Source organism: Ananas comosus, linkage group 3 (genome assembly GCF_001540865.1).
Source record: "Ananas comosus cultivar F153 linkage group 3, ASM154086v1, whole genome shotgun sequence".
Classification (NCBI taxonomy): domain Eukaryota; kingdom Viridiplantae; phylum Streptophyta; class Magnoliopsida; order Poales; family Bromeliaceae; genus Ananas; species Ananas comosus.
Genome location: NC_033623.1, coordinates 14,754,288 through 14,774,311, shown reverse-complemented (window position 1 = coordinate 14,774,311; position 20,024 = coordinate 14,754,288). Strand labels below are relative to the sequence as shown.

At 34.9% G+C, this 20,024-nt stretch overlaps 2 protein-coding genes across 2 annotated transcripts; one reads left to right on the top strand and one right to left on the bottom strand.

The window, feature by feature from the left end:
• On the bottom strand, nucleotides 1,209-4,708 carry LOC109706993 (flavin-containing monooxygenase FMO GS-OX-like 4). Its single transcript, XM_020228020.1, has 7 exons — nucleotides 4,081-4,708; nucleotides 3,307-3,377; nucleotides 2,998-3,150; nucleotides 2,800-2,873; nucleotides 2,362-2,506; nucleotides 2,082-2,255; nucleotides 1,209-1,603 (listed from the first exon to the last, which is right to left on the bottom strand). The coding sequence occupies exons 1-7, from the start codon at nucleotides 4,658-4,660 to the stop codon at nucleotides 1,424-1,426; spliced, it is 1,377 nt and encodes a 458-aa protein (XP_020083609.1). The 5' UTR covers nucleotides 4,661-4,708; the 3' UTR covers nucleotides 1,209-1,423.
• LOC109707144 lies at nucleotides 14,465-17,682 on the top strand. The gene is made up of 5 exons (XM_020228236.1): nucleotides 14,465-14,599; nucleotides 14,685-14,819; nucleotides 14,919-14,999; nucleotides 15,071-15,470; nucleotides 16,330-17,682. Exons 2-5 carry the CDS (start codon nucleotides 14,685-14,687, stop codon nucleotides 17,460-17,462), a joined length of 1,749 nt encoding a protein of 582 aa, XP_020083825.1. The 5' UTR covers nucleotides 14,465-14,599; the 3' UTR covers nucleotides 17,463-17,682.

Below are 20,024 nucleotides of genomic sequence, written 5' to 3'. Positions count from 1 at the left end.
AAAAAAAAAAAAAAAAAAAAAAAAAGTACAAAGCTGCAAAGATCCGAGCTGGGGATTTTTACATCTAAACCCCTGCTTTTATTAAGCGCGGTTTTTGTTCTTAAAAATTAGATTCATTAATAAATAATATAGAAACACTTTTCTCTAAAAATAAATAAATAATAATATCGAAATAATAATTTTAATTAACGATTGGCCCACGTCCGCAATCGTTAGGTGTGCGTGTCAAACTCCCCTCACAGTCATTGCCAACTCATGGAGGAGTCATGGGCACATGCAAATAATCTCCCAGTTTTTTCCTTCTTTTTCTTTTTTTTTCATTTTTTGGAATTTTGCTCGTAGGCTTTGTCACATCAGAACCCTACCTTTTTAAATATTTGTGTATTAGTCCGGGGCCAAATTGAATATCTAACCACTAAACTACGTACTAGTGCAGAGAAAGTAGGAAAAAATTTCTTGCACATAATTTAGTTGGTTATGCTTTGTCTTAGCCTAATCTTAATTAGGATAAGTATGAAGTTAGCTGTTGTTCTTTTTATAACAAGGCCTTATAAGGGAATTAAGTAACACAATGATAATAAAGTAAAATTATTTTTTTTTTAAAAAAAAAAAACCCTAAGATCGAATCAAATCCGAAGAAATGCTTTAATATGCATGTTTGCTTGTCGCTTTTCCAATAATGGAGGTGGCTAGCTCCAGTGGGTTGTATCTGAGGCATTAGTTGGTCTTTTATAAGGTGACGATAGTGAAAATAATTAGCCCTAACGCAGTTGCCAAAATTGGATAAGTATGTGGAGTTTGGTGATTTATTTTCTTAATCGAGAATTAAACAAAGCTAGCTGGATTCATTCGATTCATGAACCAGCTCGATCTGTTATATAATTCACTTGAATAGAGGGATAAGAACTTTAAACTAAAAGAAGTTTAAAAAGGTATAGAACGAAAAATAAAGGGGTGATTTTCTCTTTTCCAATATATATGAATATTCACGAATCAACCCAGAGCCTTTGCAATGTGATCTTAATTACCAAGCAATAGCAAGATGCATACAATACAAACATTGTTAGTTCTCCATGCAATTTCATTATCCTCAGACTACTTCGGGATTAATATAATCGATTATTATTTCTTGTTTGAGCTGCAGGAGCTATGGAAATCCAACGGAAAAGCCAGAGAAGTGACCAAAAGAAATGAACTCGGTGAAATCGTTATTACAATAATAGAAACACAAAAAGCTGTTTTATTTCACAGGTCAAATTCTCCACCGAGTGGAGCGAGATCGGTGTTATTCAATTGTCTCCGATAAAACAAATGTATTGATACAATAGCTTATTTCCGAAATTTATACCCGTCCGATCCAATTATGCTAAGATCTGATAAAAGATAGATAAATAGTTCAAGAGGAACAGAAAAAGGAAGATTGTCATAAAATTTTTTGAAAATCTTCATTTGCTTGGGCGACTAAATCATCATCATCCCACACATCCCGGTAGTTCTCTGGGCGGCTAACTCGGTTTTTCCCTGTTGCCGCGTACATCTGCTTCCTCCACTCTTCGACCGGTGGACATCCACATTGATTTGCAAGCCAATCATCATACTCAAACTACAAAATCAAAAAAGGGAGTTAAGAACTGCAAATTATGATGAAACAAGTTCTTTCAACAGAGTGGAATATCTTTGTATTCATTAATATTTCTTTATTACATGAATTTTGCCCCAAAAAAAAAAAAAACAATGTAGTCCCTAGGTATCCCAAATTATCTAGCCAAAAGAGAGCCCAATCAAGATTAGGGCAGGTTTGAGTAGAACTCTTAAATGAGCACAATAGCTTGTTCGACAAGTTCCCCAACGACTTGTACAAGCAGCCGAAGAAAAGCCTTAAATTGTGACTTCTATTTTCAGATTAAGAAGCTCATTTCAGCTTCTGGCCACAGCGAAAGCTCCAAACAATAAGGTTATCAAATTGCCTAGTTGCATCTTATTGGAGTAGAGAAGCTAGTTTCAGCTCCAGGCCATGCAGGTATCAAGTATTGCATTAGCTTGTCAAGTTATTCAACTATGATTTTAAATACTCAGGGCACCTGAATGTTTGCAAAGTTATGCGTGTATCTTTTAGGCCATCCAGCAACTTCCATCTCTAAGTAAAAGGCGTTCACATCTGCCAACATTTCCTCTTTTGTCGGTAGTTCTATTCGTCCTGATAGAATACCTGCTACCCACTTGCTCTGAAGTTCAAGCATAGGGAAAGGAATCACCTGGATCAAGTTTACGAATGCGTTAGTACAGTGATTTCAAGCAATAAAGACTACTGATTAAAATTCTCAAGGGCAAAAGAAAAGCCTAATTGCCAGCGAATAGAACCTTCCATGGTATTCCAATGAAGGAGAGGAATGGGGCGAGCTCTGGTGGGAAAACATGCTTGTAGAGTGGTCCAACACGGTTGTCATCAACAGTCACTATACCGTTCATCTCGAGGAAAGGGAAATGATATTTATATCTGATAGAAAAGAACAAACAATAAGAATCAAGAAACGAACAAATGATTTGTGTACTAAGTGTGAAAATTTAAATTAGTATGTGGAGTCTAATAGTAAAAAACTTGCAAGATATGAACAGATATGCAGTGTCAAAATATGGTTAACGTCATTGTGACAATCTAAGCAACTTTAAAATAAGTGCCTTTGACATATCAAGCCTTATGCATAAAGTGAAGAATCCTTACCACTAGTTGATTCTGGTCTAGCAAGAAAAGAAAACAGATTTGTTATACATGCTTCACCGTAAAAAGAAAAAAAAAAGTGCATAATGACATCAACCTTGACTGAACTGCCATCTTCAAATACGACAGTGCCATCTTTGTGGGTGCTCTTAATCTGTGACACATTCACACAACATAAGATCAGTATATGTATATACTTTTTTCCTTAATGAAGACCTGGATTTCCCTTTCATGGACAATCTATTGGTTTCCCACTCACCGTGAGAAAGAGCTTTTACCATAGAGTGAAGCCACATAGTGTCATAGCCAGGCTGCTTCATGGGAGTTCCAGTGGCTGCCGATCGACTTGCAATGTGAACTTCTTTGGCAAATCTAGCGATGTCCCTCGAAATATCAACTGCACTAGCTGAGCTCCCAATTATAACCACGACCTGTCAAATGACGAGAACAGAATAAGGCCATAGTACTACTTCCGCTTGTCCACATTAGAACAGAAAGCATGATTATGATATGTAACACTTGCGTCGCTAGACTCAGTTGATTGATAAAAACCAACTAAATTTAAGGGAAGTTAGTGAAATGTATACTTGGTCAACAAATGGCTCAGGGACACGGTAATTGTGGCTATGCAGTTGCCTCCCGGGCCAAGCATCAATTCCTGCAAAATAACATGTAAAACATCCGGAAGTGATGATATGTCGACCATTACTGCTCCAAAGATTCATGTCATGCTTCTATAATATTTCCACAAAAGAGAAACTCGAACGTCGCTAAAACTTAGTACTCAATTTTTGAAAATCCACATCTAATTCCTTCAGAATCCGCAAACCAATTGCCTCCATTGTTAGTTTCAAATGTCCTACATCCAAGCCAAAATTTAGACAGCTTAGCAGATCAAATTGCCACACTAATTGCTTTGTGCAAATTTATTGGTGCTAACAGTTCTATCATCCACACTGAAATGCTGTAAACAGATCCCCCTTTTTATCACCAATCTTAGCTACTTGTAAATTATTAACATTCCCTATTAAACATTATAATGTTCTATGTTCGAGAACTGCATTGGCTCAATCGTTAACTCGCATTCAGTGAATTCTAATGTTTCTGGAGAGTAATAAGATGCTCTTAGTTTACTTTCTAGATTGTTACAAGATCATGCTCCATGCAGAAAAGTGTTTTTGACTAATTTTGATTAAAAAGGGATCAGAAATAAAGAAATACCATAGGAGCAACAGAATAAGAGTGATCAGATAACGATAATATATAGAAAACTGATAACAAGGAATCGCGAATTGGGACCTCCGCTATTTCACCTCAAAAGAAAATTGTTAGTTACAAACTGGGACGAGAGAAGTTAATACCTGGAATCTCCGCAATCCGAGGCTCGGTGTAATGCCCGTTACACACCACAACCCCATCGTAAAACTCCCTCTCGTCGCCCCCATCGCCATTGCCGACCCTCCTCGACCTCACCTCCCAACCCCCTCCCTCGTCCCTCTCCACCCGCACCACCTCGGTCCCAAACCTGACCAATTCGCACAAATCGAATTGGCGGGCGAAGCGCTCGAGGTAGCGGAGCACCTCCTGGTGGCCGGGGAAGCGGCGGGGGTCGGCGGCGGCGGCGGCGGCGGAGGAGAAGGGGTAGTCGAGGAAGCCCATGGACTCGCGGGGGAGGTTGGTGCGGAGGGAGGCGTAGAGGCTGGTGTAGACGAGGGGGCGGGAGGGGTCGAGGCCGAGGGGGTCGGGCTCGGCGGCGGGGGAGTAGACCCAGGTGCCGCCGACGGACGTGCCGCGCTCGAAGACGACGACGCCATGGCCCTCGCGCCGGAGCTCGCGCGCGGCGGCGAGGCCGGCCGGGCCAGCGCCGACGACGGCGAGGTGGAGGCGGCGGAGGGGCCGGGGCCGCGGGGGGAGCGGCGGGGAGAGGTAGGACGAGGGCATCGGAATCGCGGAGGAGAAGAACAGGCGAGGACGGCTCGTATGTCTCGTCATTCCAAAAAAATTCCAAATAAGCTATTTATTTATCTATTGACCGGAATGAATTCCCAATATTTTTTATCACATGGCAAGTTTTCTTTCGACCTTACTAATCCTTTTTTTGAACTCATATTTGTTCTTGACTTTTCCTCTCCCCTCCTCTCTATTTAATGACAAGTAATTAATATGCTCTTTAATTTATGTGTTACTTATTTTTCTCTTCAATATTAGTCATTTCTTCTCCTTCAAATTTCTTTTCAACGACAAACCCTTCACCTTCCAATTCTTTGAAATCATTAAAATTAATTAATCGAAAATGCAACATTTAATTATAGGCACTATATTCTACAAATAAATGGGCTTTACAACACCAATCCACCCCCCCTACATTAATCCCCCACCCCCCTCTCTTTTGCATGGCCTCTTATTTTTCATGCAAAAAAAATATCATCATCTAATTTTCCACCCAATACTCATCTAGCTCTCTCTCTCTTATTGTGTTAACGAAGATGATGAGGACAAAGAAGAAGAAGAAGAGCATGCGAAAAACGTTGTCTCCTTCGAGAAGTATCGTTTCGCAAAATCAAGTCGCGGCTCATATAAGTGCCCACTAAGTTGATTTAGCTGCGCTGGAGTTAGCTCTTTTTTATTTTTCACAATGGAATGTTTAAGGTGCACATAATACGATAAAATTATATGTCTCTTACTGTATTTCGATAATTTTAAAATATATATATATAAACTTCTAACTATAATTTATTTTTTTAATAGTTGAAATTTAGTCATACAAATTAATTATTTAATATGTATAGCTTCTTAATACATCAATAAATTAAGAATATAAATTTATTAAAATTTTGTTTCCTATCATTCTACCGTTGCCATCGCGCGCTCTCTAACATACTAGTAAACTAGAATTGTGAACCTGACTCCCTACCGACGCTTGGCGGCGTCGCCGAGGGCCCGAGGGCAGCGCTGAGCGCGGCATCCCAGCGCGTTCGCTCTAGCGCGGTCGCACGTGCGTGGCGCGAGAACGGCGCGGCGCCAGCCGTGCTCTGGCAGGCGCGAGCCGAAAAAAAAAAAGACAAAAAGAAAACCATACAGGTGCCAAAAAATAGGGCTCACATCCCCTTTTGCACCAGCGTCACGAGGTGACATCACCTCCGATGATCGCGCTGGGATTCACTGCTCTCCTTCCCATCTTGAGATATAATAATTACTATATATGACACAGAGAGAGAAGCATTGAGCTTCTCTACTCCGGAGCCGTTTTCGATTAAAATTTCGAATAACGATTTCGGCTCGTTAAACTTGATATAGGATATTGAAGTTTCAAAAATAATTTTTATATTTTTGATATTATTTACCGCAGGATTGAAAGAATAAATAATAAATTTTTGATATTATTATCCAGTACTCGAAAATTTATTATATAATCAACGGACCTTTTATAGGAAGTTTATTTCGGCCCATAAAAATTATTAATTTAAATCCTTTCGATTGTATAAATGATATCAAAAATCGCAACCCAAAATATTTCAAAACTTCAAAACTCTAACAAATCTAATGAGCCCGATCATCGATTCAGAAATTCTCATAACGAAACAGCTCAGTAGCACGGAGCTCCGTGCTCCTGAAAACACAAGCAGTCCGCTATAATATAATAATATATATAAATTATATAGTATATTAAGATAATATATATAATATATATTAATATAACTTTAATATTTTAATTATAACAATAATAATTATTTGAGAATCAACAAATGATAAGTATATTTACTTTAGTTAATTTTCTTTTTTTTATTTGTAAATCTACACAAGATAAAATAACAAAAATATGTATTTTTAATATACAATGAAGATTCTTATATTTTAAACGATTTATTTATTTCTAACCCACTTTATCTCTCCATCTTTTTGATTTTTTGTTTCCTATTCTAACACCTTCTATTTAGAGTGTTATGCCATCCATACAAACAAATAAATTTAAAGATAAACACTTAAAATTATTATTAATCAGATTTGAATTGTTGCTTAGCCTTATAACTTTAATTATATATTTTAATTATTTAAAATAATATACTTTTAAAAAAACTTATTGGTATGTTTTTATACAAATGAGATATTATATACTAAATAATTATTAAAATTAAAATTAATATTTAATAATATAATGCTAAAATATTTAAATTGCATAAATAATTATATTATTTAAAGTTTATTAAACTAACACAAACCATTTAATAATTACAAGTTCTGAACCGAAACTGTTAAAAGATCAGCATTATAATTTGTAATCAAAACTTGCATATCTGATACATTATCACAATTGAAAATTCATAAAACTTCTTATTTAATTAACAAACATATATTGTTAATTATTTAAAAAAATATAGTTAATATTTATTAATTATTTATTAAAGAATATTAAATAACTTGCGTACAAGGAACAAAAATCTATAAAATCTTTTTTTGCTTTTTTGCAATAGGATAGCATGCCTACTACTCAGTTTATTTCATTTAAAATAATTTAGTTGAAATATGAATCAAATAAGTATCGAAACATTGGGTAACCTCATTGAAAATATGAAATCAACTAAATTCGAACTTGAGTCTTGATACCAACCCACCAAGCCTTTGGCCATTGCGCTAGGAACAGTCGAATAAAAATCTTCAAACTCCATTGCAACATACAACATACATGCTCGAGAGTGGTCGTTTTTCTTCTTTTTTTTTTTTTTTTTTTTTTTTTTTTTTTTTTTTTTTTTTGTTTGTTTTTTTCTTTTTCTTTTTTTGAAAGAATAGGTAAGCAATGCCTACCCCCTTCGTTATTCATAAAATAAACTTAGCTGAAACTTGAACAACTAGATTAACTTATCTCGAATACTCAACCACCAAACCTTTCCACTACTCACGGGCGGTCACACCTCGTACAGTTAAACTTAAACGTTTCGTGTACTGTAAAAAAAAATTCCATATCTTTTGATTTTTGTTTTCTTTTTTGCTAACCTCTTACTTATTTTAGAGTGTTATTTGGGCCACTATACTAAAAAATAAATTTAATTAAAATAAAACTTTATTATTAATGATTTTTGAATTTCGTTGCCTTAAGCGTTGTATATTTATTGTACTATTTTTATGTAAATTATTGTAAATAGACTATATTTTTAAAAAACTATTGTAGTGTTTTTTAGAGAAAATAGATATAATTATATCTAAAATTATAAATTAAAATAATATTTAATACATATATCTAAATATTTTAAAATTTAGCTAAATAATTTATATTTTAAAGTTTTATATAACTCAACTTATGAATATTAAATCTGAACCCAACGGGTGCTTAAAGAATCCGCCCATTATTATTGTAATCAAACAACTTGCAGTATCTGCATACAATTTATCACATGCCTGAAATATCTAAAACTTGTGTCTTATTTAGCGATTAACTAAGTAGTATTTTGGATTATTATAATAAGATGTATGAATTAATAGCTTTATTTAATTAGTTTATAATAGAGATGAACATGATTCGCTTGGGAGCAGGACCAAATTATTTCTATTAAAAATGTCTTTTTTGTTATTTTGAGAAAATAGGGTAGCATGGATTATCAGTTTTTTTCAATTTGCAAATTAATTTGAAGTTGAAAATATGAATCAATTCAAGATTCGTCTGTGAGTAACGTATTTGATAATATGGAATCAACATAGAGATTGCGAACTGGGGTGAGTCTATGTGATGACCAACCACAAGCCCGGTTTGCCCACCTTGCTCTGAGGAACACGCTTCGATATCAAATCTCAAACTATTTCTTCAATATAATCACATACTGCCTGGTAGAGGCGTTTTTTTTTTTTCTTTTTTTTCTCTTTTTCTTTTTTGGAGAGGATAGGTAACACGCTACCGGCTTCGTTTATTTCATTTAGAAATAAACTTAGCTGGAAATGTGAATCAACTAGGATTCGAACTTAAGTCTCGGATACCAACCACCAAGCCTTTTGCTACTTACTCTAGGGTCGGTCTACATGCTCGTAGAGTTAAATTATTGTTCGTGCACTGTTAAAAAAAAAATCATTATCTTCTATAAAATAATTATTTTTCTACTTACATATATATTTTACTATCACTAATTATTAAAATCTGCGGCATTTATAAGCTAATGCATTGGAAATTATAAACTTTAATAAAATTACTTTTAAATTCGATACAATTTTTAACTTAATTAACTAGAATAATATAAATTGAAAGAACTGAAAGTTGAGAATACGGTAATCGAAAGAAAAACAATTAACAGATCTAATTTGTCCCTGAGGGATGCTTTTTATATTAATCCTTTCGAAAAGCTCTTTATATTTTAGCTCGTATCTCAATTTCCTTCTTAAAAGAAAATCAAATTGAAAATTTAAACTTAGAGCAACTTATTTGGTGGATTTCATTGATCATAATACTCCTCATAGAAGACTTGGACCAAGTATAGTGTAATTATGAAATTTAATAAATCAATAAGTTAGTAACAAAGTAATATTCGCAAACTAAAATCGTCCTTAGCTAAGAAAGAAGTTAATTTAATTAAATGATCATGGATTTGATTGCACGCTGTAATCTTTCGAAATAACAATATAAATGAATTCCAATTAATAGTTTGATTTTGCTGTTTAAACTTATATTAGCTATTTGAACTCGTAAAACTTTTTCTAAACAATCACAGGATACGCAAACATTTTTCTACATCATATATTAAACAATAAATCAAAACCAGATAAAAGATCTGATTCAATAGAACGCTACTCTCAGTTTTAAAATTTTAACTAGCAGTGTAAAAAAAAATTAAATAATTTACAGGCTCTACCCTCTCTCACAAAAAAAAAAAAAAAAAAGGTGTAATATGTGTTTTCAAAATACATAATGTTTTGTTATGGAGAGTATGTTGAATTATTTTTTTTATTTTAAAAAAATTAATTGCTCAATAGGAGGTGCGGTGCATAGACACGGTGCAGGCAATAGTTTCTCGGAATTAAGCTCTTTATTTATTATTTTCTTTATTCTCCACCTTTCCACAACGGTCAACGTTGTGACTCCGTGTCTCCGTTGCACGTTCATCTACACGACTGTGTAAAGAGACCAATAAAAAGGACAGGGGACTAGACCAACAAATAGTTTGGAGCCACGTGGGCTAGTTATCTTTTTGAGTACAACATTGAGGACTCCGTATAACTTCTTTTGACCTCGTGGATTCGCCCGCAGCCTCGGAGTGGTCCCCACACGCGGAACCCACCGCACGCATCACGAGGGCCCCTTTCCCCTGGATGTGCGCATAATTCCACAAATGCCCCTCCCAGGTGCCCGCTGAAGCCGACGATTTTTCGGGGGTAGATTAGTAAATAAAAGCGTACGGTTCGGACTCTGGGGTTTCTAATTTTTTCTAAATCCGATGCTTGAAGAATCTTTAATTCTTGGAAAAATTTCCTTCTTATCCTTCCAAATAATTCTAATAACATAAATATTCCTTAAAAAAATTAAAATTTCATATTTACCCTCAAAAAGCATAAAAATTTTTAAAAATGCCCTCATAACTATTATTCCGTCATGTTTAGATATGACGGATTCAAAATACCAAATTTACCCTCCAATTCATTTTTATTTATACCCTCACAAAATTTCAAAAGTTAATATATGAAAATTCCCTTAACTATTATACGTTACAAAATAGGCCCCTTTAATTTAACTATTTTGATCAAAATTTTCTTAATATTTGGTTCTTTGAAATAGGATTGTTTTTTGTCAATAAAATTGCAGATTTTATCAATCCATTGATAATTCCAACAAATTTAATAATTTAATTACTTCGTAGAAGTTAAAATAAAAAAATATAATGAGCAATACCTAATAGAGCAATTGAAATTAAATAAAATTTTAATAAAATAAAGGGAAAACTTCAAATACCCCTCTATGATTTCGCACTTTCTTACTTTAGTACCAGGTGGTTTCAAGTGTATCAAGTTAGTATTCTGTGATTTTATTTTTATATCAAGTTAGTACCATGTAGTTTCAATTTTTTTTTTTTTATTATCCATTTTGGGGTATATAATTTAACGAAATATTAAACCACATGATACTAAAGTGAGAAAGTGCGAAACCACAAGGTACTAACTTGATACACTTGAAACCGCAGAGTACTAAAGTGAGAAGTGCAAAACCACAAACCACAGGATGCTAACTTGATACACTTGAAATCACAGGGTACTAAAGTGAAAAAGTGCGAAACCACGTGGGGTATTTGAAGTTTTCCCTAAAATAAATAATGAATAAAAGTTAGTAGCTAAATAGTATTAAAGAATACCAGTGAACAATATTAGTTTGGATGTTAAATAAATAATAAACAGAAGATATGGGCTAAATAGTAAAAATCATATAATTAATATACCCTTCAAAAGCTTCTCAATTCATGGGTAAAATAGACATTTCAAATTTTAACTTGTGTTAGACCACTACCTAACTAAGATTAATGTGATCTAAGAGACATAGTATAACCGCAAGAGTAAATTTAAAAAAAGTATGTATTTGAAACAGTAATTATAATATAACAGAATTTATAATGATATTTATGATATTTCTGAAATTTAGAGGGTTACGGATGAAATTAACCCTTAATTCTTTATGTCTGAAAAATACATATATATTTTTAATTAAGTATATGACTATTTATTTATTGTATTAGTTAATCACACTCAAGAGGTTTTTTTTTTTTTTCCTTACCCCTCTCTCTTTTTTAAGATCATGTAGTTTATAGTTCATAGAGAGATATAGTTCATAGAGAGATACAAACATTCTCGTTTGAAGTTGAACTCGAACCAGGATCATATTCTAGCCTCAAGATAATTAAGGTATAAGTCAAGTATCAACTGATCAAACAATGGTTAGTAATATTAATTCATCTTACTAATTTCAATTATCAGATAACATTGGTNAAAAAAAAAAAAAAAAAAAAAAAAAAAAAAAAAAAAACACTACATGGGAGCCACACTTTATGTGTCAATTATTGTAATTCTTCCATATCCTTTCTTTTTAGCTTTGGCTATAAATCTGGCATCATTTTCGGGGAATTGACAATTGCGCAACATTTAAAAATGTCGATTTCACAAAGACTTATTATTTCTTAGTTTTGTAACCAATTGAGAGTTGTTAGGGGGGCAAAAAATAACTAAATGTTGATGGTGAAGCTACATCAAATGGTTAAATGCGCCCCAATTGCGTTTTGGCGCATTTACAATGATAGATGATAGATCTCTAATTGGGAAGCCACATACTGTTGCTACATGTATAGATATTTAATTTCATGGCCAAATTATAAAATCACAGGATTAGACAGTTCATATTTATCATCTCAATAATTTATTTTTCTATTTAAACAACTTCATGTCTACCAAAAACAGAGTCATATATACGATATTCAGAGGGATAAAACAAATTGCATTTGTCTTTGTTCTCTTATCTAATTAACTACTGTCAAATCAAATAATACAACTCGTGAATCGCATTATGTACTTGTGTCAAAAGCTTAGAGACCAATAAACGTGGCCAGATCGACCTGAATTATGTTCGACCTTGTCGTAGCTCAACATTCATACAAATTATGAATGAAATGGACAATATACTATCTTTTTCTTTGAAAAAAAAATAATCTCACCACTTGATGCAACTTAATAAATAAGCTAGTATATATATATATAGTTTTTGGGAGGTAAAGCACTTTAATTGGCGCAGCATTATTCATTCATTGGGTTGCATTATGTAGCTTTCTCTTTAGAAATTCCTAAAAAAAGCCTAGCAAAAGTTAAGTACCTAACACAAGTCGAAGTGGCTGTCACAGGAGAATAGACCAAAAGTGGGCACCCAGAAAAGAAGTTGACCACAGACTACTCAAAGCATTCCACCTGTTAAAACCCACCCTTCCAAAAAGTAGTTCTCGACTAGTTTAATTTTCTATATAATAATAATAATAATAATAATAATAACTATACTAGAATACTATCAATAATACTAAATTATTTATGCTATTAGTTTTTAACCCTTAAATTAAGAAATATATGGTTAAGATGATGTAGGCCCCATAATGTTGAGTAAGTGGTTGGTTGAATAGTATAATTTAACGGATAAAAATAATCAAAAGATTAAATCTAACGGTGAAAAACTCGATAGCATCAAATTTTTGGTGTTATCGATAGTATCTCAGTCGGACTCTAATAATAATGTGCCCACTTTAAGAAGTAGGTAGAAGCAGAATTTCTATCGAATGGTACTGCATGTGCCCACATTGAATCGATGCATTTCTAGTGATTTTGACGAGAAAACTGCAGGCATCGAATGATCAAAAAGAAACAAATCCAGACGCTCCGGTAACAAAGCAAAGGTATATCAATGTTCTAAACAAGGATAACTTTTATGGTTTAGGATTTTTTTTTATTATTGTGATTATAAGAAAAAAGTTTAATTTATTGGTCCTTAATTTTAAGGTTCTGATTTTTATGATTTGATATGATATTATATTTTAGAGGTTAATTGCATACAGCTCGCTGTAAACATATTGAATAGTAAATATATTTCTACAAAGTTTAACTTGTTTATTTTTATTCCTGCAAAAGTTCAATAATATTAAAAGTTGATCTCTCTGATTTTTTACTATTAGAGTGCTGTTTATTTTGTAACAGTAGTTAAGTTAAATGATATTTCTGTTCTTATAAATACATCCTTTCAAAAGCTCCAACTATTAGAATTATACAGAAATATTAAAAAGTCAATTTAACCCATTCACTAATGAGAATAAAATATTTCACTCACGATTAATTATATTTTTCTAACGGATCTTAGCAATAGGAGTATATTTGAAAATGGTAGAGCTTTGAACTTTACAGAGATATATCTGTTATTCGATATATTCGCAGAATTACGTAATTAATTCTATATTTTATCTACGAGCTAACAAATAATTTAAAAGTCGAATATAATATTTAATTAGACTTTTCATCTTAGAGCAATAACTATAAACCCCTCTCTTTAACCATACTTTTCTTTGTGGCCCCCATTATCCCCACTTAGCTTATCTTTCGGTGTTTCTTTGGGTCCGAGATTTCCCCCAGAGACTTTTCTTTTCTTTTTTTTTCTTTTTTTTTTCTTTTTTTAAATAAGATCAAACGAATATGACAGGGGTATTTCGGGGAAGTTGTCCTAGAAGGCAAAAAACTATTGTACGTTGCCAGAGTAAACTGTATGGATAGTACTTGTTCTATATTATGATATTTTGACTTCACTATCCTGAATATTTAATTTTCATTTATGATCCGAACAATTCATGCCAAACAGATGACTAATATGAGAATTAAATTTAATTTTTTTGAAATTGAAAAGGTCAAAAGTCAAAGTAATTTTTAATACTCATAAATTGTAACTTAATTTCTGTCCAAAAAAGCTTGAACTTATTTAAATTTAAAGTAAATTGAGTTATTGCTAATGACAGGACAAAAAATTTTATTTTTTTTAAAAAAAAAACTGTGTAGCAAAACCCAGGGGCAATTTGGTCAAAACACGCAGAGGAAATGGTGCAGTACTAATCTCCTCCTTTATTACCAAAAACGGACTCCTCGCCCCGTGCTCGGATCCTCTCTCTCTCCTCTTTCTCTCTCCTTACCCATGCAATGGCATAATAATTAATAATAATAATTAAAAAAAAAAACAAAGGAATCGATCCCAATCCCAATCCCAATACTATTCCCCACACACACACACACACTCTCTCTCTCTACTTTTTTTTTTCTTTTTTTTTTTTACACATTGCACACCACAGGAGCTGTAGAAACAGATATTAAGATACGCTCCTCTTCGATCTCCATCCTCTCGAGGTATGGATTCTTTTCATTTTCGTGTTGATTATTTTAGTTTTTGTTGATTCGTTTTGTATAAGAACTACTTGTGTTGATCGTGTAGATGGGGTCGAGGTCGACGACGACGACGACGACGACGATGCTGAGGAGAGGTGATTTGGACCTCGGGTATGAGGATTCGATCAAGGATGGGTTGAGGCGAATAATGCTTCAGCATGAAATTATATTTAAGAAACAGGTATACTCTGTTTCCTTTCATGAATCTTTGTAGAGAATTTTCTTTTCTTTTCTTTTCTTTTCTTTTCTTTTTCACTGATTTTTTTGGGGTTTATTTTAGGTACGGGAGCTTCATCGATTGTACCGGACCCAGAAGAACCTGATGCACGAGCTTTCCTGGAAGGGATCGGATGTGATAATGGTGAGAAATTATCACCCTTTTTGAGTCGAATTTTTGGAGTTGTTATCACTAGAATATGAATCATTTTGCAGGAGGGTTCGACACTGGAAGTGAGTAAAGGTGTGTGGGCAGAGCAATTCGGTAACCAGCCCAAGATAATGATTGATCTTCGGGTACCTGCGAACGATTTTTCGCAAGTAGAGGAGGGTTCTTTTTGCAATGAAAGTGATGCAGGTTCTGCGCCGGCGAAGGCTAATTCTGTTGGATTTAGCTTCTGTTCTCATAATGTGATTGATTTGGAAAAACCTGCGGTTTCGGGGTCTAATGACGCGGCGGAGTTTGTCTTTGCTGCTGAGTTGAGAGCCGGCACATCTCGCATGAATTCGACCGGAACAGAATTGCATGATTCGGATTCTGTTCCGGTGGAAGATCACTTGATTGAAGATTTCAGTGAGCCGCGGAGAGAGCATGAGTCTTGCCACTTTACCCCTGGTGAGTTCTTTGATTGCTTCCAAAGTTATCTGCTTGTATGAGTATTAAGAGTATGTTTATTTGCATCATTATTTGTCTGAAAACCACAAATTATCGGCAGAATTATGACGAAATCGCATTTTTATAACTTGGGAACTTGTAAGGACATTCCATATTTGGTTCTGGAGAATTCCTTTGCCGCTGAGTCCACGCGATGATCCTGAGTAGTTTTCGTAGCATTGGAGCATATTTTTAGTGGCATATGTGCAAAATTCAGTTTCATACCCAACATCTCAACTCTTCTAAGCCCACATTGAATGTACTTATCCTGTTTTCCTTCCGATTTGCTGCTTATAATACAGCCATTTACTGCTTGGCGTACGGAGCCGTTCCAACAGAGGAGTGTGCTTCTTTACTTTTCCTTTAGATGGCCTTTATTTTACTTGGCATTACTTGTCCAAGCATGTTTTCTTTTGTTACACAACTTGATAAGCTATTGAATCGCATTGCAGTATTTTCTGTAATCTTGCCTGGCTCTATGCTGGATGTTTAGCCCTGCGAGATGTTTCACTAATCGAAGTATTCTATAGAGCAATAATAGATCATGTTCTCTATAGTTAATTCTACGAGTAATGTTTGGTTTCTCTAAAGCTGATGCTTGATCATTAAGATGATGGAGAACATAAAATTATGGAGGATAATACTTTATGCTTCACCTTAAGCAGCTTTAATTAATAGAGCTTTTCAGAAAGTTAAAAGAAACCTCTTTGTTTTTGTTTTTCCCTCGAAAACTTTGACAAATGGGATAAGTAGTTCAATGCGACTGTTCATTGCCGCGGCATATCTTTTCTGAGATTTTTTTTAATCCCTTCCTGTCCAGGATCAAATGAATGGAAAGGTTTTCCTCCAGCCAATCTGTCGACTGAGAAGCAAAAGGCTACTTTCCGCAAACCTTTGGAGATTGACCTCAACATTGCTCAAGACGAAGAAGACAAACCGGTCTACGTTCTGCTTGATCCTAAGCAACCATTCCCTTCTCCATCGACAAGTTCCTCGGTTATGCATCCTGAAAATGTTTGGAAAGATTCAAGTGGCACATGCCCAGAAAATTGTGAATCAGAGAACAAAAAATGCTCTAAAGAGTCTTCTCTCACAGATCAGTTAAATTCTAAGGAAATTTTCACCGAGGGCTCAGAAAAATGCTTTAAGAACTTGCTAGAAGGATCTTCCTGCGGCTCCAACGGAGTTCATTCAACGTCGGACTTGCGTAAATCAATGAATGAGAAGGTAGCGCGTGCACATAGTGAGGGCCATAGGCAAAACTCGGCTATATTTCCTGGCAATAATACAAAAGAGAATAACTTACATGCATCTGTTGGAAGCACCAACTTACCAATAACCTTACCTAGCCATCTTGAAGAGAATCAAAGACAGCATGATGAAAGTGAAGAGGATACTGTATCAAGCCATGCGGTAGCAGAGAGTGGAGAATACCAACCTGTGAATGATTTCAATCAGACGGCTGACATGAATCAACAGCAAGCCGAGAAATTAGAATTGGATGATGTAATTCCCGGTGCAGCAGAGATACTCCTTTTAATCTCTTCAGAGAATTCAACATGTTACGCACATTACTCGCCAAACAACAGAGATATTGAACATGATGTAGAGAATGATGATCCCGAGTATTCCGCTGATTCTTTTGAGAGAAGTATACTGAATCTACAAGAGACTAAAGATGATGGGCTCTCCATGCACGCGACACAAACCGAGAACAAGAGTCGAAAGGATCTATGTGGGTTTAAGTTAAGGAGGGGAAGGGGCCTAAGAGACTTCCAGAAGGATATTTTGCCAGGGTTGGTCTCCTTATCAAGGCATGAAATTTGCGAAGACTTGCATACTATAGAGCATGAGCTTGGTAAGAATAAGTCGAGGAGCAATTTCACGGAACAACCATTTGGCTCCGTCGGAACCAAGCGGTCGAGGGTCTATACTCTTCGGAGGCGGCGATGAGGCAATCCACATTCATAAGAAGTAAATGACTGGAGTGGTTTAATTAAAGCTAATTCTGTACAGAAGTAGTAATCTCTTACCGCGCTTACTGTTAATGACTACATTGGAACTTTCTTTAATCTCCTTTAGTAAACCTTGTAGTTGAGTAGTTGATTAAAGAATCATGTATGTTGAGCCATTTCAGAGCGAGAAGATCGGGCCAAGCAGGCCTTTAACAGTACACTTTTGGTTTTCAATTTTCTTTTCCTTTTCATAGCTAGTCTTTTGTGAACCTTTTTAAGATCCCGCAATGCTCTATACGGCACTAAATGCTTCGTGGCCCAACACACATAGCCCAATATAAGCCCAATTGTTTATGGACTTGCTCTATGTGACTATTGATCTGCTTTTGTGGATTGTACAATAATTGCGAAACAATCATTGTTCTTCAAAAAAATCTTAAGCTATCATTACAGGCGCCTACGGTAAAGGTTTAACTTTTACGTAACGTATATATGTATTTCGAAAGTACCATTATGTATATTCACCGTGTCAGCAACTTATAAAGACCACATTACATATCAAGCACCAGAAGTAATTAATAATAATAATTTTCTTGGCAAAAGGCTCCAAAGTAGACACAGAGGTTGTACAGGGTTAAGGATAGAGAGCCCCCTCAGAAGATCTAAACCTTTGGCGCATGCACAAAATTAATTTAATGGTTGGGGGGAGGGGGTGCATGAAGGGGCGAGGTGGTCACAATTATTATTATTATATATATAGTTGTACCACGATGGTCACCACATGAGGTGTCGCCATTGACGCGGCCAAAGGAATTGAAGAGCCAAAAAGGAATGAAAGGTCTCGTCTCTCCTCTCACAGGAGGAAGAAGAAGGGGGACCGGTACTCGAAGAAATTAATGATCAGTAAAAATCTCATCACTTTTTATGGCACAGAAAAGCTGGGTCGTGATATTAAATGCATGGGGTGGACGTGTCGGCATCATTATATGCAGTCCCGTTACTATTGACCCGAATCAATCTATATATATGCTCTGGCCCACTTTTAATTACTGTACACAATCACATTATTATTATTTTTTTAGAAATAGATAATACGCTACCCGCTTCATTCGTTGCAAAGATGAACTAACCTACAGGGGTGAGGCAACATAGGTATCGGAGGGGGTGAAAATAAAAAAACAAAACAAAACAAACAAACAAAGTAAAACAAAAACCTACCGACTACAAGCGTGTCGTCGATTACCTGGTAGAAATTGCTATCAAAGATTCGTCAGCTGCTTAATCATGTAAACTGCAAAGAAGGGGTCCGGTTGGGTCTTCCTAAAGATGACGCCGTTCCTGACCTCCCAAATTACCCACCAGTAAACTACCAATCCGTGTATCGTAGTACTCTACGACTGCGTTCCAATCCTCGTCATCCACCTATCCTAGACCGAGCTCACGTCATCCCCCCAATCTCTAGACCGGGCATACTTTAAGGTCATTATCAATAGAAATCTCGAGAAGACACACCGTGTGAATAAGTGGTCAACAGTTTCCTGTTCGGCCCTGCACAACACGCAGGCTGTGTTGCCAGTCCAACCTCTCTTATTGTTGAATGTTGATTCTATACCTCTTCTTGTGTCTAGCTAGAGCCTACACTTCTTTTTTCTTCTTCTTTCTTTCTTTTGTCACCATAATTAACTCTCTCTCTCTCTCTGCATTCAAAATCTCTCTCTCTTTCTCTCTCATTGCATGTATCATCACGAAAAAGTTATAAAATAAGCGATTAAATAATTCGAAATCAAGGCGTTTCAGAATGGTTCTAACTAATACCCTGTAGAGCTGATCCTGCTGCTACCATACTATTTTCATCTAAAAAGTTAATGTAATAGAAAATGACTTAGAATTGATTAGCAGTTTTTAGATGTGCGTGATAAGTAGTGCAGATCTAGTGATGTCTTGTTGAGATGCTCCTTCAGGATGAAACCAAATGAAAAAAGAAACTTTGTAGTTCAGAGAGTTTTGTCAAGTCAATATTAATTAATGCCGAATTTCGGTGCTGGGGAATCATAACATTGAAGGAACAATCAATGTTTCTGAGAAAGTGTGCTAAAGCATCATATATCTACACTTTTACAAGTTTAAACAACATATATATATAAAAAAAAAAAAAATTCCTTTTGTTAGTGTGGTATTATTCATTTTTACAAGAAATATTGAAATATTCACGATTCACAATAAAACTTGGAATGAAAGGAACTAATTAAACCCAAACAATATGAATAAAAACAAAATCCTCGCAAATTATAAATACATACATGCGAGCTAGGGCTGTGAAACACTAACCAAGCTAATGATGATGATGATGATGATGATTATGATTATTGTTATTATTATTATTATTATTATTATTTTGAGGTGGGGAAGGAGACACAGGTGGACATCACCATAGACCAACCCTAAGCCACACCATAACCCTATAATAATAAACAAAAACTATTAAACTATTTATGGGCACATTATTTAATTAGCTAATCAAACTCATACATTTTATATGTGCACATATTTATTTATTTAT

What these genes read in the sequence shown, in the direction of transcription:
- LOC109706993 (XM_020228020.1), bottom strand. Translation starts at nt 4,660, where the DNA reads ATGCCCTCGTCCTACCTCTCCCCGCCGCTCCCCCCGCGGCCCCGGCCC. An exon ending in TCGGATTGCGGAGATTCCAG is followed by an intron (nt 3,378 to 4,080) that starts GTATTAACTTCT and finishes GTTATTTTGCAG; the next exon opens with GAATTGATGCTTGGCCCGGG. An exon ending in ATAACTTTGCAAACATTCAG is followed by an intron (nt 1,604 to 2,081) that starts GTGCCCTGAGTA and finishes TTGATTTTGTAG; the next exon opens with TTTGAGTATGATGATTGGCT.
- LOC109707144 (XM_020228236.1), top strand. Translation starts at nt 14,685, where the DNA reads ATGGGGTCGAGGTCGACGACGACGACGACGACGACGATGCTGAGGAGA. An exon ending in AAATTATATTTAAGAAACAG is followed by an intron (nt 14,820 to 14,918) that starts GTATACTCTGTT and finishes GGTTTATTTTAG; the next exon opens with GTACGGGAGCTTCATCGATT. An exon ending in GTCTTGCCACTTTACCCCTG is followed by an intron (nt 15,471 to 16,329) that starts GTGAGTTCTTTG and finishes CTTCCTGTCCAG; the next exon opens with GATCAAATGAATGGAAAGGT.